Source organism: Melospiza georgiana, chromosome 3 (assembly GCF_028018845.1).
Source record: "Melospiza georgiana isolate bMelGeo1 chromosome 3, bMelGeo1.pri, whole genome shotgun sequence".
In the NCBI taxonomy this organism is placed as follows: Eukaryota; Metazoa; Chordata; class Aves; order Passeriformes; family Passerellidae; genus Melospiza; species Melospiza georgiana.
The window spans coordinates 108,359,393-108,380,729 of NC_080432.1; the positions used below are offsets into that span (position 1 = coordinate 108,359,393).

Here is a 21,337-nt window from a genome sequence, read left to right on the forward strand (position 1 = left end):
ACTACTTCAGCTCTGCGTTAATGTCTCAAATCAGCTTAAACCTCACATCACTGAACAAGAATGTGCTTCTCCTTGTCTTGACTTCATGAGTCAACAATAACATGGTTTTCTCAAATTCATGGAGTTATAGCTGAATTAGTCATTCTTGACATGGCACAGTACTACACTACAAACATATGAACAGATTAACAGCCTGTTGCACAGCAGGGCTGCTGTGCACTCTTCTTCCTCTTAGCATTTTCTCTTTTTCAGGTCAGACTTTCCAGGGCATTTCTCATCAGTCTAAAGTATTTACTTATCATAATCAAACAAATTTTTCTGTTCAATACAATGTTAAGTTTGCAATATTTTCTTGTGCTAGAATATGAACACTCTCATCTGCAGTATAGCACTGTTTGCAATAACATCACTTTTAGGATGTCTAAACAAAGGTTCACATGTGCAAGGACTGCTTCAACATGGAAAGGGCCAGCCACAGTGTCAAGTTCTATAGTCCTGGTGTGATTAAAGACACTAAAACTAATTCTGTTGGGATTTTTTTTCTTGTATTGTCAACAATACAGTAGAAAAAAAAGGCTAAAAATAAACTTCAAATTTTAGTTACACATTAATAACAACTTAATAACTGATTCATATTTCTGCTAAGGCACTGTCACACTATTACAACCAATACAGAAAAATTTAATAATAAATCAACATGAGAAATAGATCAACACAGTTTAAAAGAGGATTAAATGTTGGCATTTTAATTAGAGAAGGAATATTCTAAAAGGAAAGTATAATCTAAAACTTTTCATGTAAGAAAACTAGTCTTATCTAGCCTGGTTTTAATTTTGCACTGCAGAAAATATTCTGATAAATGATTTACAAAAAAGCTCGTTAGAAGAAATAGTAGCTCATTACTTAAAATATTCAAAACTAGACCAGTCAAAGAAAAAACAAAGTGAAAAGTTGCACAGTAGCTTATCTAATACAGTAACAAAATTTTACTCCACTTTGGGAGCAATACAAACTTGAGAAAAGTAGCAGACAGCTCTTTACCCCTAGTAAAGAGGTGCCAACTTCAAACTTTGTCTTTCTATCCCTACCTTGTGTGGTCTTCCATGATATTACATATTATTATCAGACGTCTGATTCTTTCATGCCTCAATGACTATGTAAATTAAACAAAACTGTACCTTAGGTTGAAACTACTCTGTGCAGATATATGGTTTGTGAGAATCACTATTTTGCACAGGAACAGCTATAATTTCTCTGAAGGATATAGTCAAGAGGTTGCTCACTGAAGAAGAACCAAGTTCAAGCATGGTTGTAACCCACACTTTTTAGGCTGTTTTAGGAACAGATGTACCATATTCTACACCCCAGAGAGCTTCTAAAGAGTTTCTGAGTACCTCTCCCCAGTGCTCATCCTGCTATTCTCAAAACCATTCCCTGCCATCAGAACCTGTAGATCAATCTGCAGTTTGCACTAATTGAGCAGCTCTGGAGTTCAGCACTGCCTGGAGCGTGATGGAGCCTCAACCTCCTTGCCAGGACCTAGACCACAGTAACCAACCCTGCACAGAGGAACTGAATCATAGCACAGAAACAACAGCTTGGCAGCATTATCTGTGGAAATGTAAGCAAAGATAGCTAGCATCTGACAAAGAAAACAGAGACAAATGAAAAAACATTTGTTTTACCTGCACTATCCCATAGAGCACACAAGAGACGGCGAGTTTAGTTACCATGCCACGCTTCTTCTCCGAAAAGTATACTGCCAGAGGATTTTCTGTGCTCTCCTATGTTAACCACCTCTCACATTGCATACATATTCATAGGTAATTCTTCCCCTCATATTGAGATAGTCAACCCATTAATTCTACTTTTTATAGGTTTCTTATCTACCTTGTGTTGCAGCCATTAGAATTAGTGTCAATTAGTTTCTATGGAGTTTCCACGGTACAATTGCGGTTATACTGTTTATTGTTGTTATGCCTTTAGCTGCTAATAGTGTTATGTGCTTCACATTTTTCTCTAATAAACATCCTACAATTATCCATTACTTAAAATTACATTTGCTGGCAGACAGAGAAATCCAAATTTACAAGACTGAACAAATTGTTTAGACCGCAGTTTTGTAACTGGCAGTCTAATTTGTGGGCAGTCTAATTTGTGGACTTACAGTCCTTCCATTATTCACTTAAGGCAAACTGTGTCCTATTTGGGCTTTTTAGACCTAATATGCTAGGCATTTTTAAATCAAGACCATTAAAAGTGCTGGTACATTATTTGCATTATTAATACTGAGAGATGAAAACACTTAAATTATGTAGATGAAATACCATTTTCAGGCCTTTCGGGAACTTACTCCCTCACAGGAATTTTTTGCTGTAATGGATTATCACTTAATGCTGTATCAAGCAACTTCAATTTTGCTTAGTCAGCACCTAAAAGTACCCACCAAACTTTGGCATACTAGATGTGTTGGAAGGGATGAAATAAAAATCCCTGTCATGAATTTGAAACCATCACACAGTTTGGAAAACAAGACAAAGCGGAGCTAGGGACAAAATCAAAGCAATCTGTTAATCAAGCAAATCATTTTCCATTATGCCAGACAATTTACATAGATCAAAATTATCAAGAAAAAAGAAAAAAAGGGAAAAAAGAAAATCCTGTGCAACTTGCTCTTTCTTTTAATAACTACTATAGGATTTTCTCTGTTCTACAATGTCTGAAATTTTTGGTTATTTTCAGATGACAGACAGGTAAATCTCAATCTGACATAAAACAACTGGATTTTGACTCATTACTGCAGGATAGAAAGGATCTGTCATTAAATTTTAAAATTCTGTGCTATAGGGATATTTATTTGTTCTCATAAAGACCCCAAAAAACAACCTGACCCTCAAGCAAAAGTAAAAAAAACATTAAAAATCTACAGAGACATAACTCTACATGAAAAATGTTGTTCTATTATGCAAAACCTCCATGCCAAGACTCCGTTTATCTCAAAACAAAAGCAAAATCTAATGTGATCTATTTCTGACTACATATGGAAAAAATATGTATGGGTCATCCAAAGAAAAACTTTACATTTTATTGGTACTATTTCTGGGTGCACTATTCTAACACAAAATCCACTGTTCAGATTCAGGAACATTCTTTGATTTTGAACAAACTTCAAAAAAAGGATATTTTTTCACTTTTTCTTTAGGAATGTGGCACTGGAATGCAGTCACCTTGTACTTAATTTCTCTAAACTAATAGATTTATCAAATTTTAAAGTAAAAGAATATATTTGGTTTATTACCAAAATTATCTTAGAAGTTTAAGAGCACACATCTGCAACATTGACAGAAATAAATATGTTTAAAGTTCATTGTTCAAAATGCCAATCTAGCTCTTTCCTTTTACATCAGTTCTACAGTTGTACAAATCCATTTCCATGTTTTCTTCAATTGAGAGGTGGAATTCAAGTCATGACCAGTATCAACATATTTCTTTTTTTGCTGATTTAAATATAAAAACTAGACTTCCTAAAAATCTACTTAAGGACTTTTATTTTTAATAGCAAAGCTGTACAAATGAATTTGCAGCTTTCTTTCAAGAATATCTCCTGATTTATGTCAAAAAATGTAAAATAAAGCTTCTACTTCCCCAGAGTCTTCAGCTGGATGGTAATTATAGCATTTAACAGCCACTACTATTGCATCAGATTTTCATTTCCCATTAGAAGGTCAAACTAATAGGTGGAATTACCTATTAATGTCAATTTTTTAAGTACTTTTAATAGAGATTTCCATGAAGAAGACAAAATTTATTTGCAAAATATAGCTAAACTCACATGGCACAGACAGAATCAATAATCAAAACATAAAAGGATATTTTAGTAAGAAAGAAAATGAATAGTTTTTTGTTTCTAAAACTAAAAAAGCATCACATTTGAGACAAGCAAGAATTATAATTAAGATGAAAACAGCAAAACCAATCACTTCTTATTGTAAATCATGTGACTCTATCTTGCAGGTAAATGTGAATTTACAATAAATTATTCATATTCAATTTTGTAAGACCTAGCTCAAAACATTCCTGATATCACTAAAACCACTACCACTAATGCAGGGCCAATCCCCCCAGTTTTATCAATTTGAACAGATATTATTTTCCTTCTAAGGCGTATTTGGGAAACAGAGAATAGAAGAATTGTTGTCACAAAACTCCAAACCTGGGTTCATAATAAAAAAATAGAAATTATAAACATAACACCTTTATGCTAATTTTTGATTGAATCTTTTGCTTCCATGTTTGACTTCAACAACAAAGGTTCAAGGGTAAATACAGTATTTTCAATTAGGAGTTTTCTGTTTACTTTTTTAGCTTTTTAAAGAAGGTCTGTTTAAAATCCTACTAGTATTGGCTTAGTAGAATCCTGCAATGCTTCCCTCCACTCATGAAGACCTTTTTGAATTATTCTGATCCAGTAGGCTGAAAGCCTGAAAACCAAAAGTTTGGCACGCACAGGTGTACCTAATCCACCAATTTTCCTTTGCCACTTGGCAAAAGTCTTTATAGCACTTTGACCACACAGAAGACAATATTTAGGTTTATATGTCACTGCAAAGGCACAAGACTGTAAATGGTAGTGAAGAAAACAGACTATACAGAATGTCAATAACAGAAGGAGAATTGTATTCCATTACTAAGCGATGAAAATAATTAACTCACAAATAATCCCTTTAAGATTCCTATTAACAGAACTAATAACTATGCTAAAGAAGTAAGTCTTTAGCCTTACCCAATAGGCCTTGAAACAATGATTTCAACTTGAGGTTCTGATTTTGATTCTAAAATAATGTTGTAAACTTCTTCATTTGTAGCTCCAGGCAAGGGTTTACCATTCCATTCTAGAACTTCATCCCCTTGAATTTAAAGAGAAGTGTATCTCACTTTCATGTTCTTTTACAAAGAATGAAATCTATATTTTCAAGTAATATAAAAATAATTTAAAATCATGAAAGAGCTGAACTGAAACCTTCAGACATTTTTCCTGCCAAGGTGCTTTTTAGCTGGTTGGCTTCCAATGCTTACTCTTGGACAAGGATGTTCTGTTCCTCATGCAAGACTTCAAATTTGCAATTATTAAAATTTATGAACTTTGTACAATTACTCAAAGTTTTATCAACTATCCAAATTCTGGATGTTTTTTATAAGGAAAAAAAGTGGGTTTTCTAACTGCAAGCACTCATCCATGCCCTTTTTGTGTGCTCTGGTCCCATGCAATAGGATGAACAGACTTTCACTCACTGGAAACGTGCAAAACAATATTTTTTTCTGGGAAATAATTTTGCATCTAAAGGTAGTTTTAGAAATTAAAAATAGTTTCCATTAAAAAAAACCCCAAAAGACCTAGACCAGAAATAGAAAATTAGGATTTCAGCCCAAATGGTTTAAGATTAGTGGAGACAAATTTATTTCCTACAATTATAATCTGCATTTAAAATCTATAAACAACTGCTGATTTGGTAAGAAAAAAAAATTAAAAATGCCAAAAAAGTAGAATATTGTTAGAGATTCATCATCCTTTCTAGTTCTTTATTATTCTTTGCTTCACACAATTATCCTGAAGCCATACACACTGGCATTGGAGCTTCTGGGTTCTTAAGACACCATATAGGTACTTTGGTTTGCTATGACAATATTTGGAAAGTATTGCTTAGAGCTATAGTAAAAATACAAACCATTAAGAAGTGACCATGAAAACCAAATGCTGCACATATTTCTCACTTCATTTAGAAGCTTGAAAAGTGCCATTAGCACAGCCATTTTTCTGTAAGTGCAATAGATATATCTAATAGAAATGAAATATTTTAGGACCAGTTTTTTGGCTTCTTTTCCATTTTCATTTTTAACACTTAACACTGCAAATAACACCAATAAAATCCACTGTGTATGCAGTGTGTCATCCTTCAGTGATCTGAATTTTGTTTGCCACAACCAGTTAAACACAAAAATGTTTGCATTGCTTCTGTGGAGTGTAATAAGCAGCTCCTGAGCAAGCAAACAAAAATTTACCAGTGTCACTCAGTCCTCTTACCAGCATTCCTCAGGAGTGTCTTTTTTTTTTTTTGCTCATGCATCCAAGCAATTGGTATTCATAACAAATTATAAATGTAGGCAGCCATTTCTAACCAAGGCATTTCATAATAATGTTACAGTATTGCTCTGTATTTTAAAAAAATTACCAAAACATATGACAAATATTTGTATAAATTAAAGGTTGCATGCAATAGGCCATTACTAAAAGACAGTATAGTTTATATATGCAACTGATTGATTTACCTGCTCTGAGATGCCCCACCACATCAGCCAAGCTACCTTTCTTCACTTTGGTAATGAAGGCACCGAGTCGTCCTAATTCTGTCATTTTTCCTCCAACAACCTAGTTAATCACAAATTTGTGAGTCCCCAAGCCACCAACCATTGAGTCCCCAAGCCACCATTGTCACATAAAGCACAAATATTTAGATGAATCAGTTTTCACACTATTTTTTTAAATTTCACCTGAAATGTTCATCGGCAAACCTATTGTCAATTTGGGTTTTAGAGAGGCTTAAAGACAAAAAGATGTACAGCTCACCCAGGATCAATAAAATTTCTATTCCTTTTACTGTATTTGACTAATCACTCTTATGCAGTTTGCTAAGTACCTACATTTGTTGCAGAAAAAACACTTCTTAATAAATAACCAGGCAAATGCACATTTTACAAATAATTGTCCATCATGTACTCAAATTTAAATTGCAAGTGCACATCATTTCAAGTGTACGAAATCCCAAAATTGGTACATCAAGTGAAAACTTAGCAAATACACTACTATTAAATATAGGCAACTAGTTCACAAGAATGTTGATGATGCTAAAACATAGGTGCTCTCATCCAAGAACATGACAGGACAAACTGGCAGCTTCTGGCTTTTATAGAACAGAAGAGAAACTGAAACTGAAAAGATCTGCTTTTGAAGATGACTACAGGATACAGAGATCATGAACATCAGAAGAAAACCAAGTGCCCTGAAGAGAACAGATTTTAAATAAAATACAAAGAAAATGTAGTGTTGCTGATTTGCAAGACAAGTTATCTTTTTAACTACCTTTCTCCTGTCAGCTAAGGGGTTTGGTTGTATTTTTTTCATCAGGAATATCCCAGAGGAGTTTTATAATAAAATGACACAGCAAAATGTTGGTTTATTAGGTATTAGTTCCCCATGTTGCAATCACAATAACTAGCAGGAGCTTTAATACCAAAAAAGTATCCAGAAGCCCATCTGCCAACAATATTGTCACATGATAGTGTGTGAAATTTATCAGTGAGGGCCTTAGTTCATATTATGTATACAACTGAAACTCAGAAAAACCAAAGAGAAACTCTACAATCTACAACTCTACAATCTGCGTTTCCTACTTGGCCCAACCTTTTTTCTCACATAGTCAAACAGAATTGTTTGCTGGCAGCAAATATGAGCTTTGTGCTATAGACTACTAAACATTTAGTAAAGCTGTTTTCATCTTTTGTATTACCATGCCAGACTATCACACTTCAAGGTGGGAATATTTCAGATCTTGCATTCTTTCTGTTGTTCTCAGTGGAGAGGGAAAGACACCCAAATTAAATCCTATCAGTCGTCATTGTTACTTCATAGATTTAAAAATATACAGAGAGAGAAAAATGCTTGAACTGCTACTAGCTTCAGAAAAAATCCTCTTTTTTAAGTCTTCTGGCAATTTAGGCACATGAACCTAAAGGACTGCTAAAAATGTAAATTAGGGATTTAAATCAACTGGACAGTGTTGCCAATATCTCAATTTTGGGGTGCTAGATTAACTGGAATTAAATTTAATATAACATCTACTATGATTTAAGAGGATTTTTGTGTAAATATTTGGATTCTTTCTACAAAATTTCTGTTTTCAAATGGTTGTGTGACTTTTAAACACTGACCTTGTACGCATTTGCATCCAGATTACATTTATGTATGTTGATTATAAAATTAATTACTTGACTAAATTGAAAAGAGCAGAGCTAGAAAATGCAGGACTCCATTAATGCATGGTCATGTGTAGTTATTTATTTTACAGACAGGAAGCTGAATAAATATACCCTTTTCAATCAAAATGGTTCAGCCCCTTTGTCATGGACAACTGAAGACTGTATAGAAGAAGTAAATTTATTTATATTCATAATTTATCTGTATAACTTTCAAAATTTAGGAAAAGAGGAATACATTTTTTGTCAAAGGACCGTATGATTTGAGAGTCCTCTGATTTAACAAGTTGCACGTGTATGTCCAAAGTCAGTGGAACTTCTTTTCATTTAGCACATAAATCATGTCATACTTACTTTTAGCCCCAGTAATGCACCTGATTCTTTAGGCATGGTTGTTCTCTTGTTAAGAATAACACGCCCAATTAAGCGATCTCCCTCTTTGGAAGGCTGCCACGTTACGGGATGCTGTTAAAAAACAAGCAATTAAATTGAATTGGAATTTTAAAAGTGTGAACATCCTCCAGTATTCAGATGCACATGTAAAAACCAATAAAATTACTGCATCATCATGTCACAGTAGACACAAACATCCTTCAGGTGTGTTACATAATACACCTGAGTTTTCTATGAGTATATCTGTTGGACTCTGGCTACATTAAACATTTATGCCTCTTGTAAGAAAATGTCTGCATTAAGTCTACAGATAGAGCTATAATTCAGTTCAAACTTCAATACAATTAAACATTTTAAACACATCTTCGATAATAAAATTAAATATTTCTTTTTCAATTACATGGCTCTGAAAAGCGCATGCATAAATTCTGTTCTTTAGAATAACACATGCTATGCAGGTCTACCTAATGAGGGTTCATTACGTAATAAAATCAAAATTATGCTTTCCAACTCCAAGTCTTTAAAAAAATCACTAATCCTTCCCAGAGCAGCATCACATTCACAACTGATTTTTTTGGGGTCCATAGTAAAATTAAGTGCCATGTCTATTAAAGGGATTAAAGTCAGGTTAAAATTCAGGCAATTTTACAAATATGCATTTCAATAAAACTTTCTTCCTGATTTCCATTTCCTTGGTAGTATAAAACAAATTTTCACATTATTTGTGTAGAATATTTTTTACAGTCAAATATCTATGCTGAACTGAAATAATTAGCAAGCATTTTAACTTATTCTTTATGAATCCCTATTTTTCTATTTCTTACCGAACTAATAGGGGACGTCTCCCTGCTGTGCCACGTGGCAGGATCCAGCCAGTAATAATCCAAGTCACCTGGAAGAATATGAATAGAAAGAAATGTGTAATCTCTCAAACAGAGAAAGATGTATGAATGATTACTTCTGCATGCATGAATTTTAAAGTGCAATTGTTTGATGAAGCAAATACAAAACTTTTATTATTATTCAAATCAATACATCAATTTGAAAACAATATAGTGTATTAATATAAAATAATGCATTTATTTGGACCTTTGCTTTTTCATGAATTGCACTTTAGAATTGGTTGTGCACGCTGTCTATTTTTACCTTTGCTCAGTCCAAGAATGGACCCCAAAGCATCACATTCACAGCCCTCCTCCTCCCCACCATCTCCATAATAAACACACAGGACTACAGCTAATGATGACACGAGAGGGAATACTCCACACAATGGGCTCTCAGCTATAGCTAAGGACAGAACAGCCAACCACGCTCTAGAATCTGCAGAGGTCAATGTTGTGACAACAGGTGCTGTACAGGGGGAGAGGCACAGGAGCAGGAAATAGAGTGCCAGAGGGAGCAGCCACACAAATACAGCAGGTACGAGGCTGCAGTCTTCTCCTTCACTTGGGACAAACTCATATGCTATGTAACTCAAGAAAAAGACCATGAATCACACTGGTCTGGAAGCCATCAGCCTATGAGGACAAGGAGGGAACTTTTGGCAATGTATCTTCAATATCTTACTTTATAAAACAGATCTCTGTAACACTATAGTTAGATGCCTGTGTTCTAGTAAGAGTAGTGATCTAATAAAAGCCCAGACAAAGCATGCAAGGGAGAAGATACCTTTACATGCAGTTTTTTTTTTTATTCTTTCTCTACAAATACTTAGATGCCAATTATGAAATACAAGTTGCAACACTCTCTATAACTCATACTAGCTTTAATAGCTTATCATCTGCATGATCATATGCCCAGGTTTATTTTTAAACAGCATATTACTATCATATGCATAACTGCACGAGGCAGTTTGTGGTTTCATTAGCTCTGCAGTTCTGCAGGTTTGGAAAACACATTAAATCACATTAAAGATCTTTCAGTTTTATTTTTAGGATTCTTCTTTGTGCCTTTATAAAGTTCAAAATTACAAGAACAACAAACCTACAAACTACACTGACACCTGCAGTGCTGTCAGTAAGCTCAAAACTATGGTACAGAGCTCCCCAAGTTTCAGTAACAAACTCAACAGTGACACCAAAAATCAACAGTCTCCTGTGTGGGCTGACCTGCCACATGCCAAACACAACACACTTTTTCTTCTTGTTTTAGAGTTATTTGCTTGGCAATAGAGAAATGTTCAGGAGGGAATAAATGTCAGCTCCAAGATGCAGATCAATGTATCCAAGTCCTCAAACACATTTCTTCTCACCCTCATTGTTCCCTGCTTTATTTTCCTCTCCTCCTTCCTAGATTCAGCTTCTTGCTCTTAGTTTCCTTGCTGATCTGGTTACTGCAGATCCATGACCACTTAATTCATGCACCTAGCATCCTTCTCCAAGTCCCTGCTCTAGCAAGATCCTCTCATACATCTTCTGCCTTGTCTAACCTGCTGATTTTCATGTTCTCACCATCTACCTACCCTTTGCTGCCTTTTCTTCCCTGCACATTTTTTCTGCTATCCATCGGCTTCTGCTTCTGGCTTTAGAGTCCTTTCTTAAGGTTCTGTATCTTAATCCCTCTTTAACCTCAAATCTTTGATGCTGTTACATTCCTGCACCCTCCTTCCCACATCTAAACCTCTAGGTGTCTGTCCCTTTCCCCACTTCTGTCTGCAGGAGCTGGCCACAGCACCAATTCTCTCACCCTCTGCTCTCCAAAGCTGAGAGCAGGATCTGCACTGCAAATGCAGCTCCACTCAGCTGGAACGTGAAAGATGTGCTCAGAAGCTATAAAGGTAGCTATCAAATCAAATATCTTGACTGAATGCCACTGAAAGTAGTAAGTCTACCATTTGGTGAATACTTTAAAAGCTGCAAGAATCACTCAATTTTAAGATTTCCATTAAAATTCAGTATGATACAGACCACTGGCACACATCTGGGGCAATTTACAACTATAAAAAAGATTATACAATGGAAAATGTCAGTTAATCTATTCATAAACACTCATCAAATAGAACATAAAAGTTAAGACACAAATGAAAAAAGTCCCCAAATGGGCATTAAAAGTATTTTATGCCAGCAACACTGATACTAAAGACAGCTACAGTTCAGTACTCTGTTATATCTTTGAAAATAATTTCTCCTTGGTCATCCTATGTCATTGCTGCTTCTTTGCCTAATGCCTATTTATGCCATTCTTGCACTGCCATACTCCAGAACTCACTCTTTGTTGAATTGCACAAAATACCTTCACTGCAGCAGCATTATAGAGATCCAGGAATAGGTAAATAACACGCAAAAACTAACTAAGAGCATACCTTCAAAATTTCAGGTTTTCTCCAAAAAAACCCCACCAAAACTGAAAATAAAAATCCCTACACACAGAGAACACTCTCCATTGGTAAAAGTCATTAAAAATTACTAGTAAAACAAGAAAAACTTAAGACATTGGAGAGAGGAAAAAACTAATTTTATAAGGAGCAAATAATAGCTTTATAGGCTTAAACTGCTTTTAAATACTTTTAAAACAATTCTTTAAAAACATGAACAACTTCAAAATAATAAGTCCCCATGAAAACACACATATACTATATCATTATTTTTGTACATTACTGATGTATTTCTAAAACGTATTACTAAAAATGCATTTGTAGTTTCAATGTTTGATTTCCTTAAGACCAACTGAGTAAAGCAGGGTATTTGTAAATATTTGTAAACCCTTATTTCCTAAGGGAATAATTCAAAATTTCTATCTTAAGAGCAAGGAAATGCTTTTCCCATTAACACGCTGCCGCTCAATTACTTTACTCTTGGATGCACATGGATGCAATAATAATTTACAAGACACAAATATGTTGAGCTTTTTCCACAAGTCTTTTGCAGCCTTCCATCAAAATTCAAGATGGGGAGTAAAACTCTTAACAAATTCTCATTGTTTTTACATCTGCAATATGTATGCTTTCAAAATAAAGGGAAAGCTAACTCATACCACCAAAAATCCATTTTCTCGAAAATACTTTGTCTTCAGCAGCACTCTCCATACCAAAAGCTAATGCTGGGGTACTGTGATTTCAAGTGAGATCCTGAAAAGCTGAGAAGTTCTGGAAAAAACAGCCTTGTCCCTCTCACAAAGCCAAAACAAGCACAAAATATGAGATGGTCTGCTATTGTGTATGAACAGTCATGCTGATTTCCAAAGAGTCTTGAATACCTGGAATAAAATACCTCAACATGCTTTCCCAAATCCATCCAGACCATATTCAGAGACTACTTATAATCAGCAAAGAATGTAATTCAGCAATTTATTCAAATCCCTATGTGCAGGATTTGCAGGAGTTACTTAAGACAAAAAGCAGAATCTAATGATAAGGGTCGGTCAAAAAAAGTCCTTCTGCAGTTTGTTGTAGTCCTCCTTTAGGTAGTAAAGAGCTACTAGAAGGTCTTGCCAGAGCCTCCTCTTCTTCAGGATGAACAACCCCAACTCTATCAGCCTGTCTTCACAGGAGACATGCCTCCATCCTCTGACAATCTTCACAGCCTTCTCTGGACTCACTCCAGCAGGTCCATGTCCTGCATACGCCGGGAGCTCATACCTGGCTGCAGCATTCCATTGATATCTCACCACAGTGGAGCAGAGGGACAGAATCACCTCCCTCAACCTGCTGGCCATGATGCTTTTGAGGCAGTCCAGGATGTATCTGGCTTTCCATGCTACAAGCTGCCAGCTCACACTGAGCTTTTCATTCACGAACAGCTCCAATTCCTTTTCCTCAGGGCTGCTTTCAATCCATTCTCCACCCAGTCTGTACTTGGGGTCCATTGACCTAATCCACCTCTCTCCAGTTTAGAGGCAAGGATGCCATATATGAGACTGTCAAATTCCTTGCACAAGTCCAGGTAGTTGATGTCACTCTTCCTTTATGCTGTAACCTCATTGTAGAAGGCAACTAAATTGGTCACACACTATTTACCTTTAGTGAAGCCCTGTCGGCTGCCACCAATCACCTCCTTATTTTCCAGTTTCCTTAGCACAGTTTCCAGGATGATCTACTCTGTGATCTTGCTGGGCACAAAGGTCAGGTCGACCTGTAGTTCCCAAAAGTGGGAACATCCCTACAGATGTTGGGTTTTTTCTCTTTTTAAAATGAGGGTTATGTTTCCACTTTTCCAGGCAGTGGGAACCTCACCAGACTGGCACAACTTCAAATATGATGGATAATGTCTTAACCATTTCATCTACCAGTTCCTTCAGGAGTGGCAGATGCATCTCATCAGGCCCCATGGACTTTTCCACCTGCATGTCCCTCAGACAGTCTCAAACCTGATCTGCTGCAGTGGGCACTTTCTCAATCTCCCAGTTCCTGCCTCTGTCTGTGGCAGCCTGGGCAGTGTTGCTGGAGCACTTCTCAATAAAGACTGAGGGAAAAAGTAATTCAGTACCTCAGCCTTCTCCATATTCCAGTCAGGCCTTCTCTTTCCTTCTGGAGAGAGCCCACATATTCTCTAATCTTCCTTTTATTGCTAATACACTACAGCCACTTTCCTTGTTGCCATTGATGTCCCCACACAGACTTAATTCTATCAGGGCTTTAGCTTTCCTAACCTGATCCCAGGCTGCTTGGACATTCCCTCTGGTGAGCTGCTGTTACAGATGTGGTACATCCTATTGCTAAGCAGGAAAATACCTCCACACCCAGGAAAAAACATGGTATTGTTTAATCAGAAAAATAATTCATTGTGTAACAATATATGCTAAAATCATTCTAGTTCAAGCTGCTAACTAACCCCATAAAGAGAATATGTGAGTACCTTGCCTTGGCAAACAGCCCCCACACTAATGTGGCAAGCAGAGAATTCAAAAGCTACCTACTGCCTATTTACATAGAAATACAGAAAGCTTCACAAAAATGCTCATTATCTCTTAGTCTCAAAGCAACCCACTTCAGATGTCTACAGTTAAGAATTTAAATCCTTTCAGGACAAAATCTGTGTTTTACCATCTACACAGTTCAAGGACAGGTTGGCTCATGCACTTTGTGGGAAGAATGCACCACAAGGCTGTGAAATTTAGGATTTTCTTTTCTTTTTTTCTTTTTATTTCTTTTGCAATATATAATCACACTGGACTTTAGCTCCCTGCTGGCAAATGTCCTAAGCACTGAATGTTAACATGTTGTAAGATTCCAAAGTTAAAATAAAGACTAGTACACTTTAGAAGTGACAATTTTTATATACAATACTCCTTTTCCAGATTCAAATGTGGCACATAGCTCTCAAAACTAGAACTAGCCTCTTGAATTGCTACCTCAATTCAGTATTTATTCAGGTATTTTCATTTAATGATGAGATATAAAATTACTTTTCTGTACCTTAATTAAATTTCAGAGAAATAATAAATAAAAAAAAAAAAAACATTGGAAAAGGGTCTACACAGCTTTGTCAAGCTCTAGGCTTTCAGATTTAGATAACTGACAACCTGGGCTTATTCAATACAAAGTGAAAATAAATGGTTATTCCTTACTTCTGCACTTAGAAGATAAGGAAATTTCATACTCTTTCTCATACAAAATAAACACTTTTTTATTTTGAAACGAACCCCTTAGTTTAGAAATCTTTTTTAAAGTGATAGTACATTGTGAAAAAAGTGATGCTGATTCATATTTTCAAACAAGAAATACAGAAATAATTAGGCAAGGAAGTAGTGAACTTATGAAAAATTATATAGATGGTTAAGGGCACTTGAATTAAACTAAAATCTAGTGAAAAGGAAAATCCATTCGACTTCTCCCCTAGTTACCATGGTATAGTTAATCCTTTACAAGAGTTTGCAAATTCATAATTTTTTATTTTGCAAACAAATGATTTGCCCATTGCTGATTATGAAAAAGTTTTTCAATGTATTCTTTTTTGTCTACGCATAAAGGAGAATTTTCTGTGATCTGTTTAAAATTAGTTTCTTATCCAGATATTTATTTAACAAAGAATTTTTATGTCATAAATTGTGATTTGCTTTTAACTGGGTGTACAGGTTAGACATGTACTTTTTTACAATGAAGTACTGCACTTGTTCATTGATGAATGAAGGTTGCTCAAAAGACAGATTTGCAAAAGACCTTCCAACACAAACACAACTGGGCCCATTTCTGTGTTTCACAAAATGGACTTCCTACCTGAGTTATTTCAGCTTTATAAATTACTGAAAGCAAGGGTTACTAATCTTGCCAATAGAAGCTGAAAACCAAAAATCACAACCTATCTAGTAGAAAACAAACTACTGGAGGAGTTTTGAATGTTTCCAAAATTTTTAACATGGACACAAGGGACATGAGGAAGCTGCTCTGTTTCATGAATGTCTAGGGAAACTTCTCATGAATTCCCTGAGCCAACATTTAGTAACTTCACTCAAACTCCCAAAGTCTTCAAAAGTTCATCAACCCCTTCCCACTAGATTCTTATTTTTATCTCAGAGACCATCTAAACTGCTATTCTGAGTATATGTGCATCTTATTGAAAGCACGTGAGTCCAAGAATGTGTATGATTCACAGAGGGATGGTCCTTAAAAGCATATTCTGTAGGGCCATGACAACGTGTGACAGACTTGGAGATATAAAACATGAAGAAAGATGCATGAACTTCTATTAATATGAAAGTTGTTTTATAAGGTTCATTAAAACTATTTTCTTGAGGATACAAGAAAAATGTTCAGCATCAGGAAGATAAAATCAACAGGCAAACATTTTGATTTTGATATTGTGGCATTTAAAGATTTAAGGAAAATTTTGCTGTCTAATTGTTGTCTCTGGTTTTGCTGGCTGAGATCGCTCTCTTGAGTGAAATCTAATTTTGCAGATAAATGAAAGGAGATGTCCTCCTGGAAATTTAGAGCTTCTCTGAATAAATTTATTATTTCTATTTCATTCCAATTCAATATTGACACTAACTTGTGTCAACAGTTTCACCGAGTTCCTGTTTCATATAATTAACACTTTCAGTTTCGATATGATTTCTTGATAATATTTTTGTTTCTTGATAATATGTTTTGTTGAATTATTTTTGTATAATGAAATCTGAAAAATGTATAGCAAGTCATCTCAGAAAGTCACATGGTCTCATAATTTTGGATACATATGTACACATAGCTACCTAGTACACTGAAGGCCTGACAAGTTCTGAACATTTTTTCTGCTGTTCTTCAAATGCATTTCAAATATACATGATGTTCTTCAGCATACCATAATTGGTTTTTTTGCCCTGTGGGCTGGTTTAGGTTTTTTTCCCTATCTCCTGTACAGATTAAACCAATTGAGTAGTGTTGATTGCAAAAAAAAGGTAATATTTCCATTTGGATCTCCTTTGGTATTTTTCTTCTGAGAGTTTTAAAAATCTTAAGTTTTTTATTTTAGTATTTGTTAAAAATTGATTTATTAACAAATTATGATTTAAAATCAAAGCTGCAAATAAACTCTTCTCAAATCCCAGGCTGTTTCTATAGTCCCAAGAGCAAGAAATTTTAACAAAGATGAAGAAAACAGAAAACAAAATGGCTGTAAGGCTGTAAAGCAGCAGCCCACACATAAAAAGCACTGTGTGGGTTTTTCGGTTTAGTTTTTTTGTTGATTTGGGGTTTTTTGTTGGTTCGTTGGTTTTTTTCTTTTTTTGGTGTTGTTATTGTTTCTGTTTGTTATGGGTTTTTTAACTATCATTCATGAGTATCCTCAGTTATGCTGCACTAGAAGATAATGAGAGTTTTGTTTCTCCAGTTCAGAGGGGAATACTGCAGGGAGAATCTTCAGAGTGCACTCTGAGAAATCACTGACACTTGCAAAACAATGAGCAAAGGATCTTTGGAGCTTTGCTTCCCACCAGTAGAGAGGAAACAGTTATGAACATGACCATGAATAAACGCATGATCTTCAAAAAGAGACCAAAGCTGAGCAGAAAAAAGCCAAAAACCTTGCTATAAAAAAAAAAAAAAAACCAAAAACAAAACCAATGCAATCCTATTGCCAAATAACCAAAGCAAAACACTCCACACTTAGAGAAAATTAGGAAGCAACCACAACAACAAAAGGAGACCAGCAATCATGAAAGCATCTAAAAATAATATCAACATTAAAAGTAGAACCAGGCCAATTCAATGCAGTGAAAGACTGACCAACTAAATCATAAATATTCCATTTTCTGGAAGAATCAATGGAAAGTTCCCTGTGAGTGTGCTCCTTAGAGTGATTGAGTACCAGGAAGCACACAAGACATTCAGGAACACAAAATACAATGCAAACAGCAATGTATGCAAAAACAACTGAGAGAATTCTGCAACTATTTAGTCCCTACTACTTAGTATTTACTACCAAGTAGTTGCCAATCAAGAATACTACATAAAGAACCTGGTACTATTTGGCTCTATCAGCAGATGTCAAATACATTCATCTGAGCAGGAGTTTTGTTTATGACCATGCCATCTTAAGAGCCACACAAGAAAAAGTGTCTAGCATAGGCTGAAAACCTACTTAGAAAATAATATTCTAATATATTCTAACAATATTTGGCTAAAACTGATAACAAATACCCCCTGAGGTATTCATAAAGCAAGTCTATAGTGTTTCTCTGGAACATAGTAATAGTCAACACTCACACTACTGTTCCATGTAATAAAACAGAAACATATTGGACTTGTAAGGGACTTGACCCCAAGGACAAAGGAATGGCTTTTCACAGTAGGCCAGAACCAGACTTCAAAGCTATCTTGACAAACAAGCAAAAAAAACCAACCTGGAAATAGAGGATCAGGCTCAGAGCAGCCAAGGAAATGGCTCCACACTCAGAGCAGGATAAACAAGTATAGAAACAGGGAAAAATGCACCAGGTGAGAACTAGCAGTGCAGAAGAGGATGAGGTGGATACGATTGATCTCAATGGTAACAGGGGAGGAAGGCACACCAGCCTGGCTGCTGTTGGAAAAGCACTAGCCTTGCCTCTTGCGAGTTACAGGGCTGGCCAGAGACCAAGACTCCGGGCCATTCCTACTTTTGCTACAAAAATACCTCCAAAGGTGAGACTGGTGAGGAACTGAAGGTTTTGTTGTTCATTTTGTGGACTTTGTTTTGTGTTATTGTCCAGCATGGTTTTTCTTCTGGGCAGCCTTGTACTTAACCAATACCCTGACATAAGAGCTGACCTTGACGACAGCTCATTCTCTCAGATTCTGTCCTTGCAGCACACAGATCAGTTTTCAGAGAGGAATATTGAGGAATATTTAGGATAATGATACTGAAGTATCATTATGGGGGAGAGATGATACAAATTTAATGGACAGAGAGCTATAGATAGCCTGGTTTAATAGTCCATTATGACTCTATAGTCAGAGGGTGTGGGGCTCAGGGTGATTTTGAAGCATCTTTTAGATCTCTCAGGTCCATGCTATCCCAAAGGCTGGAGACATGCTGCTGATTGTCCACTGCCCACAGCACAGCCTTGAATCACTGCAACACAGGGTGCCACTGCTCTGTACCTCTCAATCCCAATCCTATTTCACCGTCTTCATCTACTTATGCCAAGATGTGCAAGAGACCTCTGGAATGCAGTTTACAGCCATCTATCTACACAGTAAACAGCTTGAAGGAGAAACAAGGATTTAGCTTTTTTTATGTACCTATAAACAACTTACTAAGTGTGAGAGAGTGCAAGGCTTTGACCTTAGCCAAAGGTGCTCTCAGTGATATCCTTTACACTCCATGGAGAGCGAAGGCTGACCACTGTCCCCCCAGCCTCAGCATTCTGTCCTCCTGATACTCCTGCTGCTGCTTCTGTTCCTGAGTGCTATTAAATCACACTCTCTCCAATGCCTCCCTCAATATTCTGCCATCAGTAAACTCTAATTCTCCTCTAAACTCTGTTGAAATTACATAGATTTCCAACATATATATCTAAAAATAGAGTATCTGAAGCATGATTTTGAAGAGCATAAAACCTCTTTCATAACTTATTCTATCACACATCTTTAGGGTAAATTCTTCTAGTGAAAAAACTGCTTTCCAAAATCAGTTTTTATAGACAGTGTTATCAACTAGTTAGATATAGGATTTCAAAGGTATTTGTTATTCTCAACACACTGCATAATGCCCAAGGAACTTGCAGTGGTGAATCCTTCCTCTCACTTTCCCCTGTGACCCTTCAGCAATTTAGCTGAGGACGTTGTTTCAAATACAAAAGGGAAAAACTGATGTCCTTCCCTGAGCAGAAAGTGCAATGCATCAATATGATGAAGCAGAAATAATGTACAAAATAGCCAGAACTGTACATTTATTATAACCCATATATTATTATAACCGTAACTGCATCTTATGGTAAACAAAAACATTTTTATTCTATGTACATAAGTTTGATGATTTTGCCTCCTAAATAATATGAAAAAAAAAAAACCAATCACATTCCATTCTGAACTTTTTAAAGCTCCTAAGAAAAGAATAATTCAGGAGATTGAGGACTTGTCAATTGTCTTCTGCCATCAAGAAATAAAACACAGGAATTTTCACTTGTTTCCTGAAGTAAATTTCTAAATTCTTTATCCTTGACTTCTACAAAATGCAGAACTCATAATGCAATAAGAACATTATGATTACTTTTCAGAAACTCATTTCTATTTTGATGTGCACTTTCCAAATACAGATTTTTCTTTAAAAGCTCATTCCATATAGCATCACTACTGTCAAATTATATTTATCACATGAGCTTTCAAAACATAAACATAACTGAAACACAGACTTAAAAGCAAAATGGTTCTTTATTCCCTCGTTAAGCTGAACATATGCTACAATTAAGACTTTAACATTCCAAGGATACAACAACTCCACTAAAACTGCACAGTTAAATAAATCTGTTCATAAAAGGATATAACTTTGTTTAAAAATATGAAATATAAAAAAATAATTAAAACCTCAGCTCCTTATTTACCTGTCCCTGAATGCAACGTTTGGAGCAGAAACTGGAGAAACCCAGCAAACATAGCAGCTTCAGCAAGAGAATGTTTAAAGCACAGCTGGCATCTAGTAGGTTGCTGAATCCAGCCTGCAACTGTAGCAAAAGCGTAATGCCAGCAAAAATCCACTTCAGTGTGAAGGAGACGATCTAAAAGAAGTCATGAGGTCCTTGCGTCCTGGTTCGAAGCCAAATTATTCTGCAGTGTCAAACGCTGCACACACTGACAGCAGACAGGGCTAACGAGAGCTCTTGTCAGCAAAACAAATCTCTGCAGTGTGGAGCAAGCATCGATTACTGCATTAGCTCCCTGCAATGACAGCAGGGAATTCGCAGCCTTTGGGAAGAGTTCGGGGCTTCAGGAACCCGGAATCGACCCTCAGGAAAGAAGATGGGGGGGAAAAGCTCCTCCTCTCTGGATAGAACAGGAGAGAAGTTTCTTATGCTTTTGAGCCAGCAGTAAGCTCCGGCACCTAACTAATCAATACCACTGCTGCAGTTATTATTTATATTCAGCAGTGGTGCACTGAACAAGTTTAATCAACTGCATAGACGAAGCAATTGTGTTTAGGAAATGTGGTTTTTTTTAAATTTATGTGAAACATCCCAAGCTGCAGATTTACTTCTAGCGCACTGAAAACACAAACGGCCCTTGAGAAAAACTTACCACTTTTTACAAATTAATAGGGTAATTTAATTCTTTTCATATGTAACAGATGTGTGCATGGAAACATAATTTTATATAAGAAAAATACACTCCAAATAAAAACCCCCAGGAAATAACATTTTGTGTTCCAAATTACATGTTCAAGATAAAACAGAAAAGCAGAACTTGCATTTGCAAAAGCCAGATGATTAGAGAATTATAGCTAATAGAATTTACTAAAGTATTAAATCTACTGTAATCATATCCAAATGATACAACAATAAAACTATTTCTGTGGCAGAGATA

At 35.8% G+C, this 21,337-nt stretch overlaps 1 protein-coding gene across 21 annotated transcripts in view; it reads right to left on the bottom strand.

Annotated features, from left to right (window-relative positions):
* Nucleotides 1-21,337, bottom strand: part of RIMS1 (regulating synaptic membrane exocytosis 1) — a 305,622-nt gene that overhangs the window by 117,665 nt on the left and 166,620 nt on the right. For 20 of the 21 annotated variants that reach the window (XM_058020424.1, XM_058020435.1, XM_058020427.1 and 17 more), the window contains 4 exons: nucleotides 9,249-9,316; nucleotides 8,386-8,496; nucleotides 6,328-6,427; nucleotides 4,784-4,907 (listed from right to left, as the gene is read on the bottom strand). In XM_058020424.1, coding sequence (XP_057876407.1) covers nucleotides 4,784-4,907; nucleotides 6,328-6,427; nucleotides 8,386-8,496; nucleotides 9,249-9,316 — 403 coding nt within the window. Of the gene's footprint in view, nucleotides 1-4,783; nucleotides 4,908-6,327; nucleotides 6,428-8,385; nucleotides 8,497-9,248; nucleotides 9,317-20,361; nucleotides 20,697-21,337 lie in introns of those variants that run through there. The other variant, XM_058020437.1, reaches the window with a different exon arrangement.